Here is an 18,070-nt window from a genome sequence, read left to right on the forward strand (position 1 = left end):
TAGTAACATACTGTGTATTATATTTTACGGTTTTTAACAGTAATTTATAACTCAATATTTTTTACTATGTATAAATATACTACAATTCATTAAGAAATAATTTAATATAAAAAAAATAGTATCATATTTTATTCCTGCACTAGTGATATCATTTTCAAAAAAGAATATATATATATATATATATATATATATATATATATATATATATATATATATATATATATATATATATATATATATATAACTTTATAATATAAAAAACTACCTCAATTCAAATTCATTTAAAAACTACGTATAACCATAGAAAACTGGTAAATATCATTCACTACCACAAAAGACATCAACTTAAGAATAAATTTTTTCTACCTATATTTTAATACAAAGTTTCATAAACCATCATTGAAATTATAACTTGAAACAAGTTACATCAATTAACAACCCAATATTTTATTAAATTCCAACACATTCACTTATAAACTTATGAACTTGAAATTTAGTTAATTTTCAAATTTCATAATTGAAGAAAGAAAAACTCTGTACCAAATTCCCATATTACCATGCAACCTTTTTTTTTATCAGACCAACTATGTAACAATAGTTGCTCAACATTCTAACTCATTCTTAAAAAAATACCTACTAGCTAAGATGGTATATGCACGAATATGAACATCCAATTCTAATTCAATAGTTAACACGAAATAATTTACTAACCTAAAAACAAATCGAACAATAAGAATTTACATAAGAAACAAGAAAAATTTAATCACTTTTTCAACTAACCGAACTAAAAATAGAATTCAAGCTCGAGAAAGATATTTAAAAGAGTTTTAGAATAAAAAAAACATTTTCTTTAATTTTAAAAAAAAGTTATCTGTTACAACTAAGTTCTTTTATCGGTATAAAATTACATAATTAGATAATTATAAAATTATGGATTATAATTTAATAATTTATATTTTTTAATTTTTTAATTTTTTAATTTCATTATTTAATATTTTTATAATTTCATAATTTTTAATTTTATAGTTTTTTTATTATCTATTTTTATAATTTTATAACTTTTTAACTTTATATTTGTTTTTTTTATAATTAAATAACCTTATAATTTTGTATTCTAGTAAATTTACAATTAAATATTTTATTTATTTTTTATTTTATAATTTCATAATTTTAATTGAATTTAGAAACAATTTTCATTATCTACAGTAAGAATGATTTTGTCTTTGTCCATACTCAATTAAAAAGTTTTAAAATTTTAAACACTATCACACAAAATTAATAAGGATTCAATTGAAATTTTTTAAATTCATCCCAAATTCAAAACATAGTTAAGTCTACATTTTTTAACAAATGTGCTTTAGTAACAATTTTTTTATTTAGAACCTAATGTTCTAAAAATATTTGCAATAAAATTGTTTAGTTTTTTAATAATGTTTTAAAATACACCGTAATTTAAATTTAAATTTTTATTACATAATTTAATTATGTGAAAATTAAAGCATAAATTTTTATTTTATGGTTTAACTATGTTAAAATTAATTCATCAAAGAACTAGATTGAACTGGCTCCGTCTCCTCTTATGGATAAATTTGATTTTAAAATATGATTTAATAAAAAATTTAAGTGTAAATTCACCCAACTTATTTATTGTGCATTCCCACATTATCATAAGAGATAAGTAAATAATTACATAAATTTTTTAATTTTTTTAATTGATTAGATAATTAATTGATTGCAGTTTTTTTTTTAAATTTTTTTATGTAATGTATCGTTAAAAATTGTTATAAATATATATATTATGTAGTCGACATTTAGATTTTTTTATTAAAATGTTGCGGTTGTTGGCGGTTGAAATATTTTTTTATGAATTAGTTGTGCTGATCACCGGATAGGGTTTATATTAACAAAAATCATCTTGATTACATGGCCACAATATCAGAAACTGCCAATTATCAAATCTGATTTCTGACAGCTAAATCTCAGCCCTTCCTGCCTTATCATACTACTCTTATCTTTCCCTCTATTTATCTTTTCTTGCATCTCGACTCAATCACCAATTTACTCTCATTTCCACCGTCTATCAACTTCTTTCACTCTTCCAACTTCCACACTAAATTTCAATTACTCATCCACTTCTACAGGTGAGTTTCTAGTTCTTCATTTATTCTCTCTTCTTTTTCCTTTCTCTTTTTCTTCACCATTTCTCTTTTTCCTCGTCACAGCTTCAATGGCACCAAGATACAGTCGCTCAAAGGGCAAAGGAGAGAAGAAAAAGAAAGAAGAAAAGGGTAACAAATTCCTTAGCTCAATGCTTCTCAATGCTTATTCTTATTTACAGGCGTTTCAATAGGGATAAGAGGACTTCTTTGTTTAACCAGTATCATGATAGTACCAAATGTAGAAATTATGAAAATAAAAGTACAAAAGAGTTGCATTTATCATGATAATGCCAGATTGGCTGACTTAACAGTTTCTTCTTGCAATTCTGCAGTTCTTCCTGTTGTAATGGATATCACTGTTAATCTGCCCGATGAAACACATGTTGTTCTCAAGGTTTGCTTATTTTATCTGTGAACAGATTATAACTTCTAATTAGTAATATGAGATGATTAATAAATTCAGTGTCTGCTTTCTGATATTTGTCATGTCCAGTAGTTTATTTTGGTATACTGTCTATTGGCAGCCACCTTCGGTCTCTTTTGTGACCACACTGATGAACATGTTTTATAATGTTAGAAAGTAATCTTCAGGGTGAAAAGAGAATAGAACTAGCAAATAAATGAATCAGAGAATTAAGAGGAAGAAAAATGATTCTTAATCTTATCATAAATGTCCTACATATAGGAAAAGAATAAAGAATGAAAAGAAAGCTTAACAGAAAAAATAGAACTGGTACTGACTATATAAGAAACTAACTGATTTTAACAAAACTGGTTCTGATTTAACAGAGATGTATATCATCTAACATGCAACATCAATCTCGTTAGTGTTGAACTGGATACTTAATTTATTATTATAAACTCAAAAGCTTGATGAATTCTATGAGGAGCATCCAAGATTCTAAAGTCATTATTTCTATATACCTTCTTTGGATTTACTAGAAGTATATCCCACTTTCCATGAACATGTTAATTTGTGCCTGGAAGAAATAGAAGCGTGTGGTACTAGGTTGTTATTTAGAGGATGACAAGGTTTACACAATGATTGAAGAAAAAAGAAGTTCTAACTGAAACCAAAATAACTTCTAGATAAGTCTTTTTCATGTAGCGTACAAGTAATTGATTTGAATATAAGATCTGAGATAGCTTTCACCACTTTATTGATTCTATTTCTTATGTTTCTGGTAAAAGTCTGTAAAATACTTGTTGGAAGGGACTGATTGTTTTTGTGAAACAGGGGATATCAATGGACAAAATAATTGATGTTCGTAGACTTTTATCAGTGAATACAGAGACTTGTTATATCACTAATTTTTCCCTATCTCATGAGGTAAATTTTGCACAATATTAATTATTTATTTTAAGCATTTCACTGTAGTAATCTGGACTTTGGAGCATTTATTTTCTTTCTTTACAAAAATAAATAATTAAATTGTTGCTAACATGAGTTCAATTAAGGTAATTGTTGATGAGAGAGTTTATTTGTGAATTATTAAAAAATATTAAAGTTATACAAGAAAGAGAATATACAGTAAATGATAATCTTATCTTAAACAATTTTATTTCATAATTTTATTTTCAACATTCTTTTATTTCCTTTTCTTTTTGTTATTTTTATCTAACCTTACAAGCCGAAAATATAGATTAGATAGTACATAAAATTACGAAACACCTCAGCATTACAGTGATAAATTAAAAAATAATCAAGCTAGGAAGAAGTTAGGTAAACCAAAATCAAGTTTGAATTATTGTTGTCTTTTGAGCTAGTTTAACTTTTACAGCGTGTTTTGCTCATATTTTTTAAATTAATTAAAACACCTTGATAATATGTCATATTAAAAATTATTAGATCCTCTAATTACTATTCTAAAATTAGGCTTATACATAAATCATTAAATTAATTATGTATTAAAATTAACTTATTATCATTAATTTAATATGCGCGCATTTTGTTGTAAAACTTTTTTAGTACTGTCCAATACAAAAATTTAAATTTATGATACACATAAATTAAACCTTTTAATTGTAAGGAATTTATTATTTTGTTTTTAGTACGAACTTTCATAAAGAAAGTAAAAAGAATCCTCCTAATTAGTATTACTGTGTTATCTTGGTCCTCTTTCTTTTATTCAAGTATTTTTGACGAATTATAGTTTCTATTTTTATTTTATTGGAGTTGTAAGTATAATAATTTATTCTTTCTACAAACAACTTTTTATAAAAGAAAATAATGAAGATCACGGCTCTTTAATATATTTTTAGTATAAACAAAAAAATATTAGAGTAATTTGCTTTTTTGTTATATTTAAATATATCTTAACGAGGATATGTTTAAATAAAAGGTGAGAGGACCGCAATTGAAGGATACGGTGGACGTGTTTGCACTCAAGCCATGGGTCCTCACTTTAATCCAAGGTATTTTTTAAATTCATTTTACATTACCTATAGATTATTTTTAATTAATAAGAAATAAATTAATTAAAAACTGTACTAAAAACTGTACAACGGTGATCCCTTTTGCAGAGGATTATGACGAAGATAGAGCAGTGGCTCACGTCAGACGGCTACTGGACATCGTGGCCTGCACGACGAACTTCGGCCACTCGTCGGCGGCGAAGAATGTGAACTCTCACGCGCCGCCGCCCGCGGCGGTTTCCGTTGACGGAGATTGCGAGATAAGCCACTCGCGCCCTAGGCTCGGTAGCTTCTACGAGTTTTTCTCTCTTTCGCATCTCACTCATCCTTTCCAATGTACAATCCTTTCTCTTCCTTTGAGTTTCTTTTCTTCGTTTCCTTGTCTAAAACTCCTGAGTTCGCGACAGATATAAAGAAAACAGTGAGACGACGAGTTCCGGAGATATTGGAGGCGGATCATCTCTTCTCCTTTGATGTAAATATATTTAAATAATTGTAATTTTTGTTACTTTTTCGAGTGAGAATTGAGAAACAATGAAATCTCTTCGTTTATGCTTATTAGGTGAAGCTATGTAACGGGAAAGTAGTGCACGTTGAAGCTTGCAGAAATGGATTTTGCAGTGTTGGAAAGCAGCTCATATTTAGTCATAACCTTGTTGATTTGTTAACACGGCTTAGTAGAGCTTTTGCTACTGTTAGTTTTCATGCCTCTATATAAATGTTTACTTTGGATAGGGTTTAAGCTAGTTCTAACTTCGGTTAGTTTTACGAATTTCTTTTCTCAATTTCAGGCTTATGATGATCTATTGAAAGCATTTTCAGAACGTAACAAGGTACCGGACACCTTTTTTATTTTGTTTTTCTTATTCACTATGCTTATTACTTACTATAACTAGTGCATGGAAGTACCGTAGAACAATTTAATATCTATTTTCATGTGCTTACTTGTGCTCTGTCACTTCCCGTTTCCTTTTGTCCCTTCAGTTTGGGAATCTCCCTTACGGCTTCAGAGCCAACACATGGCTTGTTCCTCCTGCAGTGGTGCAATCACCGTCAGTTTTCCCTCCCCTTCCCGTGGAGGATAAAAACTGGGGAGGAAATGGTGGCGGTCTAGGAAGGGATGGGAAATTTGATTTGATTCCTTGGGCCAAGGAGTTTTCATTTATTGCATTTATGCCTTGCAAGACAGCAGAAGAAAGGCAAATTCGTGATAGAAAAGCATTCCTTCTCCACACTTTATTTGTTGATGTTGCCATTTTGAGAGCTATTAAGGCTGTTAAACAGCTAATGGGAGAGTCCGATGTACACAGTTCTTCTACAGAAAATGGTATTCATTTCACCGAGAGAGTAGGTGACTTGAGTATCAGAGTCATGAAGGATGCGTCTGTCGCTAACTGCAAGGTTGATTCAAAAATTGATGGAGTTGAAACTACTGGAATAAATCAAAAGGATCTAATAGAGAGAAATCTACTGAAAGGAATTACTGCTGATGAGAATACTGCAGCCCATGTATGATAACTTTTACATAGAAAGAGTGGTTGTAGTTCCTTAAAGCTGTTTCTTTGCCATCATATAACTGATAAACACTCCATATTCTGCATGCAGGACATTACCACTTTAGGTGTTGTTGTTATAAGGTACTGTGGTTATTTGGTTTCCGTGAAAGTTGAGGGGGGAGAAAATGAAAATGTCAACTCTTCATCTTATCAAAGTATTGAATTGTTTGATCAGCCAGATGGTGGTGCCAATGCACTCAACATTAACAGGTACTCCTTCTAAACTCAAATATAGGTGAAAAAAAAAACATACATAGTGAACCAAAAATATAAACAAATCGTAACTAATTTAACCCTATTTAATGATATCATCCCCAAAACCCCGGTTATTTTAGTCGGTTGTATTTTCACAGATTGGGAAAAAATCTTTTTTAAAATGAATTTAGTAAAATTTAATGATGTTAATTTTCTGAATTAGTATGAATTAGTTTTTTATTATTGGCTTATATATGAGCCTAGGGCAGTATTTTCTATCCATTGAATGTGGTAGTTTCACTACTTTACATTATGCTCGTGTGCTATAAACTATGCGCTCTCTCTCCAGTTTGTGTATTATGGTTTGTAATTTTATTAGCTGGACCTACAACACGAGTGAGAATTGTATTTATGAATAAGATCTAACCATGGTTTTGATGTTTTTTGTTAGATATAAGATTCTAACAATTGAATCTAATTCAGTGTTTTTATCCTGTGTCTATAAAGACTGACACAAATCAATAGAATGGCGTGCCTGACATTTTTCAAACACAGACCAGGACACTTGTCCATACACCTTGGACACATGTTGGACACCCATCTACTGTGTCACAACTTATTTATCTTTTTCTGGCTGGAGAACCTCCAAAACACAGGCTAAGAGAGCGAGCTGGCCTTGCTTTTGGCTAAACATTATCTTAAAAAATGATCATTATTTAAAAAGAGTCTTATATTATCAATGTTGGGAGACTCCATAGCTTTTGAGAAACAATATCATATAGACTTTACTGATTGTTTTAATTTTAAGAGATATGATTCATCTTATTGTGGGATCTTTTTTGTAAAGATTGCATTGTGAAACAAACCTTTTTAGTTACTGTTGTATGAAAATTGTAAAGCCTAACAACTTTGTTTTCAGAAGGTAATATATATAAATATTGATTCTAATTAATTTAGACTTTTGTCTTATTAGTGTGTGTGTGTATCTTATATTTTGGACATTAGTTGTGTCCTGTTGTTTGTGTTAGAGTTGGTGCTTCATAGTGTTGGATGTGTGATTGAAAAAGTTTCATTGTGGGGGTTTCTTTTGATGAAATTTGTAACCTTGATTTGGTTGTTTATTCTGCTATTTCTTTTTCTTCTGTATTTGGAGGAATTTTTATTGTTTATAATTTTCATTTTTGGAGCTACTCTTCAGTTAGCTTTGTTTTTATTTTTTGGCTTTTGTTACATTTACAACTTTCTTTGGTTGATCCATTGATCTAATTCTTATTCATCAACCACTACAAGATCTTTGGGCCTGTAATTATTTTTCCTTTTTTGCAGTTTAAGACTACTTCTCAACTCAGCACAGTCAGAGAAGAATAGACCCAATCAGATGCAAATGCATGAGACTGAAGAGCTTGGAGTTTGTCAAGCTTTTGTGGAGAGGCTTATTAAAGAAAGCCTTTCTAAGCTTGAGGAAGAGGAACCTGGTGTGGACAATTTCATAAGATGGGAACTTGGAGCGTGCTGGATACAACATTTGCAAGACCACAATAGCGAAAAGGATAAAAAACCATTGTTGGATAAGGCTGAGAATGAAATGAAGGTTGAGGGGCTAGGGAAACCCTTCAAAGCCCTTAAGAATAATAAAAATAAATCTGATCGAAGTAGTGTGAAACTGGCATCTGAAAACTCCAAATCTCATGTGGCATGTGTTAATGGAGAGCCTGAAAGTGCTTTGGTGCTCTCAGTAGAATCCACACAAGAAACAGCAGCAGCAAAAAATGAGCTTTTGCGAAAGGGATTGCTATCTGAAGCAGCTTTTACTCGGTTAAAAGAATCAGGAACTGGACTTCACAGCAAGGTATTTTCTTCAAGGTCTAACAAAGTATCTCTAAAATTTTCAGTATTTGAACTTAACTGTTACATTAAACATCTGACCTAAATTGATTTGTTTTATCATCAGTCCATGCAAGACCTCATTGACTTGTCTAAAAAATATTACATGGATGTTGCTCTCCCGAAGCTGGTAATGTTATGATTTTGTTTGCCTAGTTTCTGAAAAGGCATTCTAGTTGATAAGATTATGAACATCCCCTTTCTAGCAGTAGTAGCAACTACAACAATAATAATAATTATATGCAATACAGGTTGCAGATTTTGGCTCGTTGGAACTCTCTCCTGTTGATGGTCGCACCTTAACTGATTTTATGCATACTAGGGGTCTACGTATGCATTCTCTTGGACATGTCGTTAGTGCTCTAAACTTGTTTTCTTACTTTGTGTAGTTGTAATAAATAGTTTCTGCATTTTTCATAAGAACTTATAGTTTGAGTATTTGGTTAACATATTTCATGATATAATTACCACTCCAATTCTGAATATATGACTATGAAACGCACTTGGCCATCAGATTTCTTCAAAAATTATATCACTTCAAAAACTATGCAGACCCAAGTCCACAGACCTTCATGGATAATGGACTCTTTTTTTCTTAATCTGCATAATTATATTCAGTTTATAACACTTGGCGATCAGATTTCTTCACTATTATATAGGGGTGTGTATATAGACCCAGGCCCACCAACCTTCATGTATAATGGACTCTTTCTTTCTTAATCCATATGATTATATTCAATCTACCGGCCAGGTCTGTTAAATATGTTGGCTTTACAGGTTTAATCCATGTATTTGTGTACCAGTCCACGGATTTCAAACTTAGTGTTTTAGACAAAAAAGTTGAGTTTATTAAATTTCAATTTAGTTTTACAGATAGTAGTTTGATAGCTAAATTGCTAGATATTAGTCTGATAGATGATACTTTACAAAATGAAAAAAATTAAATAGTTTTTTTTATTAGTAGATTTTTTCATTTTTATGGATCACTATTTAGGCCTGTCGACTGGTCCAATTTATATTTGGGCTTTTGTGAATTAGATATGGACCCAGAAGAGAAGATTGAAATGGATTTATCCGGACCATTTAAAAAGAATGTTTTGTGAACTGGGTATTAACCAGGCCGGACCAGTCTGCTTACTCACCCCTATTTGCTCATTCTTCTGACATCCAGATTTCTTCTCCCACTTATGTACTGCTTTAATTTCCACCCTTGTTATACTGTCTACCTCTACTCTTACCTCTATTCTTTTGGAGGTTTTTATTTTCAAAGGCTAAAAGAAAAGAGGAAGGATATTGTGTCTTATGTTTAAATTTATATTGGCCTTTTCATGTTTCATGACGTTTGCCTCTTAATTTTCTTTTCATAGGTCAAGCTTTCCGAAAAACTATCACATGTACAATCACTTTGTATTCATGAGATGATAGTTCGAGCTTTCAAGCATATCCTGCGGGCAGTGATTGCAGGTGTTGACAAGGAAATAATGGCGGCATCCATTGCTGCTGCATTGAATTTGCTGCTTGGTGTTCCTGAAGATAGAGAGTCGGATAAATCATGCAAAATCCACCCTCTTGTATGGAAATGGCTAGAGGTGTTTCTGAAGAAGCGATTTGATTGGGATCTTAGCAGCTTGAATTACAGTAATGTGAGGAAGTTTGTGATTTTGCGTGGCTTATGTCATAAGGTACTGGAAGTAGGCTATGGAATATGCAGTATCTGTTGCATTTTAGTTTGCATAGCAATGGAGTCGTACATTTATGTCCTTTTCATATTTTCATTTAGTAGGACTCTTTGGCTGTATTTTATGATTCACTATGATAATTTCATGCTGAGCACGCAAGCTACTTAAGTAGTCTACTGATCATTCCACTTAGACTCCTTATAATACCGTAGTCACTATCAGATTACAGGTTTAATTTGTGATCATGAAATAAAGTGTATAGGTTGGCTGGATTTTCTACGGGTGCTCATCACTTTGAAGTTAAAATATCCTCTAATAATTATTTGCGTGTAAGGCAGGTTTGCACAATCGTAATGTGTTGGTGTCCACATTGTTTTAAACTTTTACCCTTAGATTTCTCTCCAAACCATCCACTACTCTCTTTCAGATTCCCACGTCATATTAAGTATATTAAAATGTTAAAAGATGATTTTAAAAAATCAAAGTAATCTTTTTTTTCCAAAGAAAAAGTCAAAAAGCCAGGCAGTGCATATCTTTGAAATTGCTTATAAGGATGTTCATGAATCATAATGGTTTCCCCATATGCATGTGTGTATATTGGTAATTAGGTACACTATGCACACATGTTCGGTCTTATACTAATCTATAGATTGTAGTTCTTATGGTTATCAATGGAAAATGACATTTAAGTTGTTTCTTAATTGACATTTTTTTTGCTGCTACCTTTCATGTTAGGTTGGCATTGAGCTTGTTCCAAGGGATCTTGATATGAATTCTTCAATTCCCTTCCAGAAATCTGACATTGTCAGCTTGGTCCCAGTTCACAAGGTAATAACATAGACAAGACCATTGTACGATGTCTTGTCTAATGGTTTGGAAATTTGCTGATTGATCCAAACTTTGTAAACTATACATCTTTTGCAGCAAGCAGCATGCTCATCTGCAGATGGCAGGCAGCTATTAGAGTCATCAAAAACAGCTTTAGACAAGGGAAAGCTCGAAGATGCTGTTACCTATGGAACAAAGGTATCTCTATCTTCAGTGGCCTTTGTCAGGAAATTCTATTAACCTCTGACAATTTACTTCGACAGTAAATGCCTTTTCTTATGATGACTGCTGTAATTTGTCGGTGACAGGCTCTTGCTAGACTTGTAGCTGTTTGTGGCCCCTATCATCGGATGACAGCAGGAGCATACAGCTTACTTGCTGTAGTCTTATATCACACTGGAGACTTCAATCAGGTCTTGTTTTTTGTCATTCTGTTTTGGTTTCGAGACATGTTGCATTAGAAAGCAAAGAAGCATATATAGCCTAGATATACAGTCAAAACAAATAACATTCAATCATTTTAGTTTGCAGTTTTTCACTGTGTTGACTATTGTTCAATGTTAAATATGTAATCTAAGTTTTTTTTTTGTCTTTGAATTCAACTCCAATTCATTGAACTGTTTATTCCAACTACAGGCTACAATTTATCAACAAAAAGCTTTGGATATTAATGAAAGAGAGCTAGGTCTGGATCATCCAGATACTATGAAGAGTTATGGGGATCTTGCAGTTTTCTACTACAGACTTCAACATACAGAGTTAGCTCTGAAGTATGTTTTGTTCTTGCAGTGGTGATGCATAATTGTACACAGACATCTCATAATTAAAATTTCCCTTGGTTTTTCTTACCTTATATGACTAAACATTGATGTATTAATTCAAAATAATAATTTATCAGGTAACAGAAAAGACATTACGTAGACAGGACAGGAAAGGATGTGCTATCCATCTTTGGTGTACTGAAAAAATTATGAGGGAAAATAGATAGGAATGTATTACTTATAAACAGATTAAATTGTTCTAGCCCTGGGTACAGAGCTGTTTGCAATAGGAAAATAGGGAAAAGACTAACAAGAAATGTCCAAGTGTTCAACAGGCCTTGTCTTCCAAGGCCCCAGTTCTGAAGTTCTAGCCCTTACCCCTCTCCATGATTTCCTACACTTAGATTCTTTCTCCACACAACCAACTCACATTCCTTCTCTACTCCAGATTGGCAGTTGGAAGGTGTACCACAACTCCCTCTCCTTACATATTACAGACACCTTAGTTAACTTGGCTTCAGGTTCTCATCACTACCTAGTTTGGCTGTCTAGTCTGATATTCTTAACAGAATAAGATTAATGATAACCAGTTTAAAATAGTGGCTATGTATTTAGAAAATTGAGTGCTAGCTCAATACTTATGATGATTTCTTTTATTTGTTTACTGATTTTGAATGTTAATACAGACATATAGACACCTTTTGCTTTGGCTTTGGTTCTCATTACTGCCTACTTGGGTTGTCTAGTCTGATGTTCTTCACAAAATAGGATTAATGATAACCAGTTTAAAATAGTTGGTGTGGATTTAGAATGTTCAATTTTTATGATGATTTATTAATTTGTTTACTGATTGCATCTGCAACTATTATCAACCAGGTATGTAAAGCGGGCATTATATCTTTTGCATCTAACGTGTGGTCCATCTCATCCAAACACTGCTGCAACATACATTAATGTGGCTATGATGGAGGAAGGGCTCGGTAATGTAAATGTGGCTCTTAGGTATCTTCACAAAGCTCTAAAGTGCAACCAAAGATTACTTGGTCCAGATCATATTCAGGTTTTATGTTCATTTTATTTCTTGCCTGTGCCAAGTTTGTTTAATTTTTTGAGATCCTTGATGTAAAATGTAATATTTGAATTCTTGGATGAATTGATAAAACGTGCATTCTATTAATGAGGATAAAACTTAGAAATTATAAAACAAAATCTGGACAGCAATTAGTTCCACTAATATAAATTCATCTGAAATTCCAAAATAATGAGTTCACAACTCTGTTTTAATCTGTTTATTCTTGGAATTTTAATTCTGTGCAGACTGCTGCAAGTTATCATGCAATAGCAATAGCACTCTCATTGATGGAAGCGTATCCTTTGAGTGTACAGCATGAGCAAACAACATTGCAAATTCTGCGGGCAAAACTTGGTCCAGATGACTTGCGGACCCAGGTATAAATAACAAAAGTACCCAGTAATTCAGAAGAAGAGGAAATAACAATAATTCACAACTTTGAAGTTGGTAGGGTGATCTGGCGAACTTGTATATGTATTGGATAACCACCTTAAACAGAACTAGGTTTGAGCAGTTCTCAATTTACAAGTATGCTTTGTAGACCTGGGTTAGACCATAAGTCCATATTTTAAGAGTTTGAGTAGTTTGTATCACAATTAAAATATTTGTATTTATCATTCTCATTAAACTAATAGTTCATTTAGTAAGTTCCCCATTACTGGTCTTACAATGAATTAGTACAGTTTTCCATAATCCAAAGTTTTTTGATAAAATGTGCAGGATGCTGCTGCTTGGCTTGAGTATTTTGAGTCCAAGGCTATAGAACAACAAGAAGCTGCACGGAATGGTACTCAAAAGCCAGATACATCTATTGCTAGCAAGGGCCATCTAAGGTATAATAAAATTGCCTGGGATGTATGGATCGGGTACTTTTATAGCATTACTCATGCACAGTTGTAATTTAATCAAGTACTGGTAGCTGTTACTTGTGCATAGGTGTCTTTTAATAAACCTCACTGGTAACGATGAAAATAGGTAAGTTGGCTATCGAGGGCCAGTGGCCCAGCCCCCATTAGCCAAGTCCAGAACTGCTAACTAAAGAAGTTAGGCCAACACTTTTTTAAATTTCTATTTAGTTAAAATGTCAGGGTTTTGACCATTTCAAAAGTTGTTTGTGCCAAATAGAATGATCTTATTAAGTAAATATAAGTATTATAATAATAATATTATTGTTATTATTATAGCATTTAACTTTTACTGTAATCTTTCTACATAATATACATTTTATTCAATTTAGAGACTCAGGCATGTTGACCCACCAAACTTAGGTCCATAAACCTATTTAGAAGTAGGTTTGTGGGCCTGTAAAATAGATTTTCTACATAGACTTTTTAAGGATTTTCTTCTTGCACCCCCATAATTTCTAACTGCATCCCTATAAATTTAAAATAACCATATGAAATGCATTCCAGAACAAGCTTTCTGGAATTTTCAGAGCAAAATTTCCAGACCATATGAAATGCTTTCCAGAAAAAGCTTTTTGGAACATATGAGATGCTTTCAGGAAGAAAAAGGCCTTTTTGATAGACTTGTAGGTCAGATTAGGCTTGAATCCTCCAAGAAAGGCCTATGTTAAGTAATAGGCCAAGCTTGGACCTTAGATCTGGAAGTGGTCAGGCCTATTAAGGGCAACCATTTTCACTCCTACTTATGGGAGAATTTCTGTTAAGTTTTGGTTTGGAGATTATAATATGCAATTTTATTGGAAATTATTTGATATTTCTAATGACTATTGATACAAACTTTTGTTGTTCTCTTGGTCGAGACTGTCTTCATTTTACAATGCTTTGAATCATCGGCAACGTGTTCATTTTAATTGTATGAAATTCCAATTCTGAAATGTATGGACAATTAGATTGATATAGAACATGATATGGGCATGAACACTGCAACAGAGCAAAATTTTGAAGGGTTTCAGGTGTTTATTGAAGTTTGGAGTATCAGATTCCAGTGTATGTCTAGCACAAACATGATTATTTTTTTTAAATGTTTATTGGTAGTGTGTCAAAACTTCCCATTAACCTCTTCAAATTTGGAATCTGACATATGTTGTATATCTATCATACATTCAAACATAAAATTTTACCCCGACTCATTATATTTCCATGGAATTTGTCAGTGTGTCAGATTTGCTTGACTACATTAATCCAAGTCATGATCCCAAAGGGAGAGATATTGCACTAAGAAAAAGAAGCCAGATAGCTAAGGTATGATGCAGATTTACCGATCTTGATATTTTTAACCTTTAAGTTTGAGATTTTGATTAGAAGTATACAGAACAGTTTTCTGATTTCTGATTGTTACTTATATACATTTTCCGATATTGCTAAAATGTTTGCATAGGTTACTTTCTTAACACCGTTGTACAATGTGTTAATTGAAAAAACATGGAATAAACTTCAGGACTAATTTGGTCAATAGTTAGAAGAAAACTGCATTGAAGGAATCAGATACCTAATAGAGCCTCTCTTTTTTCCCCTTTAATGTTGAACTGTGACTGCATGGGCCATGAAGTAACAGTTTTTACTTAATGAAAATATTTTAAATTGTTACGGTACCTGCCTACTTGTGGTGTTTCTTGTACGTATTTTCATAATATTAATTTCACAAAGAAATATTTAGCAGATGAGGATGGAATCCTGCCAGAACATTGGCTCAGCAAGTTCTGATGAGTCTTGGAAAGAAACTCCAAGAGAGACTTCAGATGAAGTAATACTCATACCTGGAGCAGGTGTTGATGTAGATACTGATCTGGAGACCAACTCAGCACCTGATTCAGAACAGCCCATTTTAGAAAAGACCTCGGATGAAAAACAAGTTTCTGTTGAAATCTTGTCTGAAGCACATGCTGATGGTGAGGATGGATGGCAACCAGTTCAACGGCCAAGATCATCTGGTTCATATGGCCAGCGGCTGAAGCAAAGACGAGCAACAATTGGTAAAGTTTATTATCAGAAAAAGAAAATGGAATCTGGCATAGACTATAACTATGGGAAGAGTAGTGAACAGAACAATAGATGTTATATTCTGAAGAAGAGAACAATATCCCATGGGGTTTATGCTGATGATCATACTGTAAACATATCCCAAGGAAGTAAATTTGGAAGGAAAGTGGTCAAAGCTGCTACATACAGGGTGAAGTCCATGTCTGCATCTGATAAGACTACTGTAAAGGATTCATCAGAAATTGGTGATAAACTAATCAGTTCTTACTCACAAGTTGGTTCACTTTCAGCATCAAATGATAATAGTACTCTTAAGACTTCTATAATTAGTATTGGGAAATCTCCTTCATACAAAGAAGTGGCAGTGGCTCCTCCTGGGACAATTTCCAAGTTGCAACTCTATAATCCTCAAAGTAATATTCCTGTTTTGGGGGTGGTAAAACATGAAGAGGAAGATTTTAAAATTCATGCAAATTCTGAACCAACCCTGGAAGAGGAAAAAAATACATTAAAAGAGAAGGACAAAAGTTCTGTGTCAGATTCTTTGGATTCAAATCATACTGATGATCCTGAGAGGAAACAAACACAGTTTACTGATTCTGTTCAAGAAAAATTGGAGAGTGCTGAAGGGGTTGATTCTGTGGATGTTGAAGTTCATGAAGCAGTTGATAATATCATAATGATTGATGCAGTGGAGGATCTTCTGGATTCTCATAAACTTGACGTTGACACTAGCAACTCTGACTGTTTTGAACTCCCTAATCATACTACTACCATCTCACAAGAAGGTGAAGATTTAAGAGTCAGTGTTTCTCCATCAAGTCAGGGTGATTCCCAGGGTATTCCATATAAGAAGTTATCTGCATCTGCAGCTCCATTCAATCCGGCACTAGGCATTGCACGAGCTGCACCAGTTCCTGTTCCGCCAATTGGGCCCTGGCCAGTAAATATGAATGTTCACCATGGACCTGCTACCATGTTACCAGCAGTTACCCAAATGTGTTCCTCTCCTCACCATGCATACCCATCACCTCCACCTACACCAAACATGATACAACCATTGCCATTCATGTATCCTCCTTATACTCAGCCTCAATCAATACCATCCAACAATTTTCCAGTTACTAGCAGCGCATTTCATGTCAATCAGTTCGCATGGCAATATAATATGAACTCATCTGTATCTAATTTTGGTCCCAATGCAGTATGGCCTGGTTGTCATGCGGTGGAATTTCCTCCTCTGGCACCTAGCATCAAACCAATTCCTGATCCCATTTTGGAGCCACAAAAACAGCATCATGTTTCAAAAAGTTCAAGCTCCGCTTTTGTTCTGCCGGAGGGCTTTACTAATGATGGTGGATACAAGAAAGAGGGGCAACCTTTAGAATCAGAGACTGGCGAGGATGAAGTGGGTAGAGTTCACGCAGAAAGTGTGAAAGAAAATGGGAATCCTAATTTTCATGAGTTTGAAAATGCTGGGGACAAACCCAATAATGACATTGGCTTGAATAAGATCAGCAGAAATGAAAAGAACATAGATGGTGAGAAAACGTTCAGTATTTTGATTAGGGGAAGAAGAAACCGGAAGCAGACACTAAGAATGCCAATAAGTTTGCTAACTAGACCCAGTAGCTCACAGTCATTCAAGGTTACTTATAACCGCGTTGTCAGAGGAAGTGATGTACCCAAGTCCATCAACTTGTCTTCTGGAAGAGATTGTACAGCTACTGCTTAACCCAAAGTCTCTTTGTTGTTACTAATAAACTATAGCAGAATTACTGCCAATAAAGGAGAGATATCTCACAATTTCATGTGCAAAAGGAGATGTGGTTTTCGATCATTTATGGAACTCAATCACAATTTCCTTCAGCTAACTATGTATCTACCTTGCCAAGGGAAGTTTCTGTGAGTATTCTACTTTTCTGCAGAAATTTAACTTCTGGAAAAGTTAATACACAATGTTGTATAATTTATTCATTCTGTCCATTGCCCCAAACAACACGTGCTCTAAAAACAATGCATCATTTATTGTTTGAAGAAAATATAGTTGCACCAGTGAAGCCTCTTACGTCATGGAACTAGATTTGACCTTGACTGAAAGATCAGGAGGGTTATTTTTCTACCAAAAGCTGGAGCTATTTTATTGATTCCGTTGTCCCAGCTAGTCGCAGCTTATCATCTAGAATCACTAGGGTGCATTATTTGATTATTAGTTGGGACATGGAATTGTTCTTGTGAATCAAAATCTTATTGGAGTTGCTGCAAACAGCAGCCAATAGTTATCTTTGTTCAGCATGCAGGGTCATCGCTATCAGTTGTGGGGTCGCAGAGGCACCTTGACGGTGGAAAACAATTTTCAATATCTAGTTAGGCAATTTTGACATGCTGAATTACAGGATTATAGATCGTGTCTAATTTTCCTTTTGTTACATCATTGGCAATAGTTTTGTTAATTAATTTGGTTCTTTTGTATATACTTCTTTGGAATAATTTCCCGTGTATTGGTGGTTCTCTTTTTCTGTTTGACTTGATATCTTTTTTGGTTACATTTGGAATCTTGTGAAAGTTCTATCAAT

General features: G+C 33.2%; 1 protein-coding gene across 2 annotated transcripts; it reads left to right on the forward strand.

The window, feature by feature from the left end:
* The first annotated feature begins 2,019 nt into the window (after positions 1–2,019).
* LOC108342884 (protein REDUCED CHLOROPLAST COVERAGE 1) lies at positions 2,020–18,005 on the forward strand. Of its 2 annotated transcripts, none has more exons than XM_017580775.2 (24): positions 2,020–2,141; positions 2,223–2,288; positions 2,492–2,553; positions 3,397–3,489; positions 4,502–4,574; positions 4,683–4,910; positions 4,982–5,049; positions 5,137–5,268; positions 5,366–5,407; positions 5,559–6,083; positions 6,180–6,340; positions 7,652–8,174; positions 8,277–8,339; positions 8,461–8,562; positions 9,577–9,891; positions 10,624–10,716; positions 10,813–10,914; positions 11,025–11,129; positions 11,353–11,486; positions 12,354–12,537; positions 12,795–12,926; positions 13,270–13,382; positions 14,669–14,756; positions 15,172–18,005. In XM_017580775.2, exons 2-24 carry the CDS (start codon positions 2,228–2,230, stop codon positions 17,227–17,229), a joined length of 5,457 nt encoding a protein of 1,818 aa, XP_017436264.1. In that variant the 5' UTR covers positions 2,020–2,141; positions 2,223–2,227; the 3' UTR covers positions 17,230–18,005. The 2 variants fall into 2 exon arrangements, with proteins under 2 accessions (XP_017436264.1, XP_017436265.1); XM_017580776.2 differs by having other exon boundaries at positions 15,175–18,005.
* The last annotated feature ends 65 nt before the right edge of the window (positions 18,006–18,070 follow it).

Source organism: Vigna angularis, chromosome 6 (genome assembly GCF_016808095.1).
Source record: "Vigna angularis cultivar LongXiaoDou No.4 chromosome 6, ASM1680809v1, whole genome shotgun sequence".
NCBI classification, from domain to species: Eukaryota; Viridiplantae; Streptophyta; class Magnoliopsida; order Fabales; family Fabaceae; genus Vigna; species Vigna angularis.

Bases quoted from the DNA above. Each gene is read 5' to 3' on its own strand.
- LOC108342884 (XM_017580775.2), top strand. From the start codon at position 2,228: ATGGCACCAAGATACAGTCGCTCAAAGGGCAAAGGAGAGAAGAAAAAG. The intron at 8,175-8,276 runs GTATTTTCTTCA...TTTTATCATCAG, and splicing joins GAACTGGACTTCACAGCAAG to TCCATGCAAGACCTCATTGA. The intron at 11,130-11,352 runs GTCTTGTTTTTT...TTCCAACTACAG, and splicing joins ACACTGGAGACTTCAATCAG to GCTACAATTTATCAACAAAA.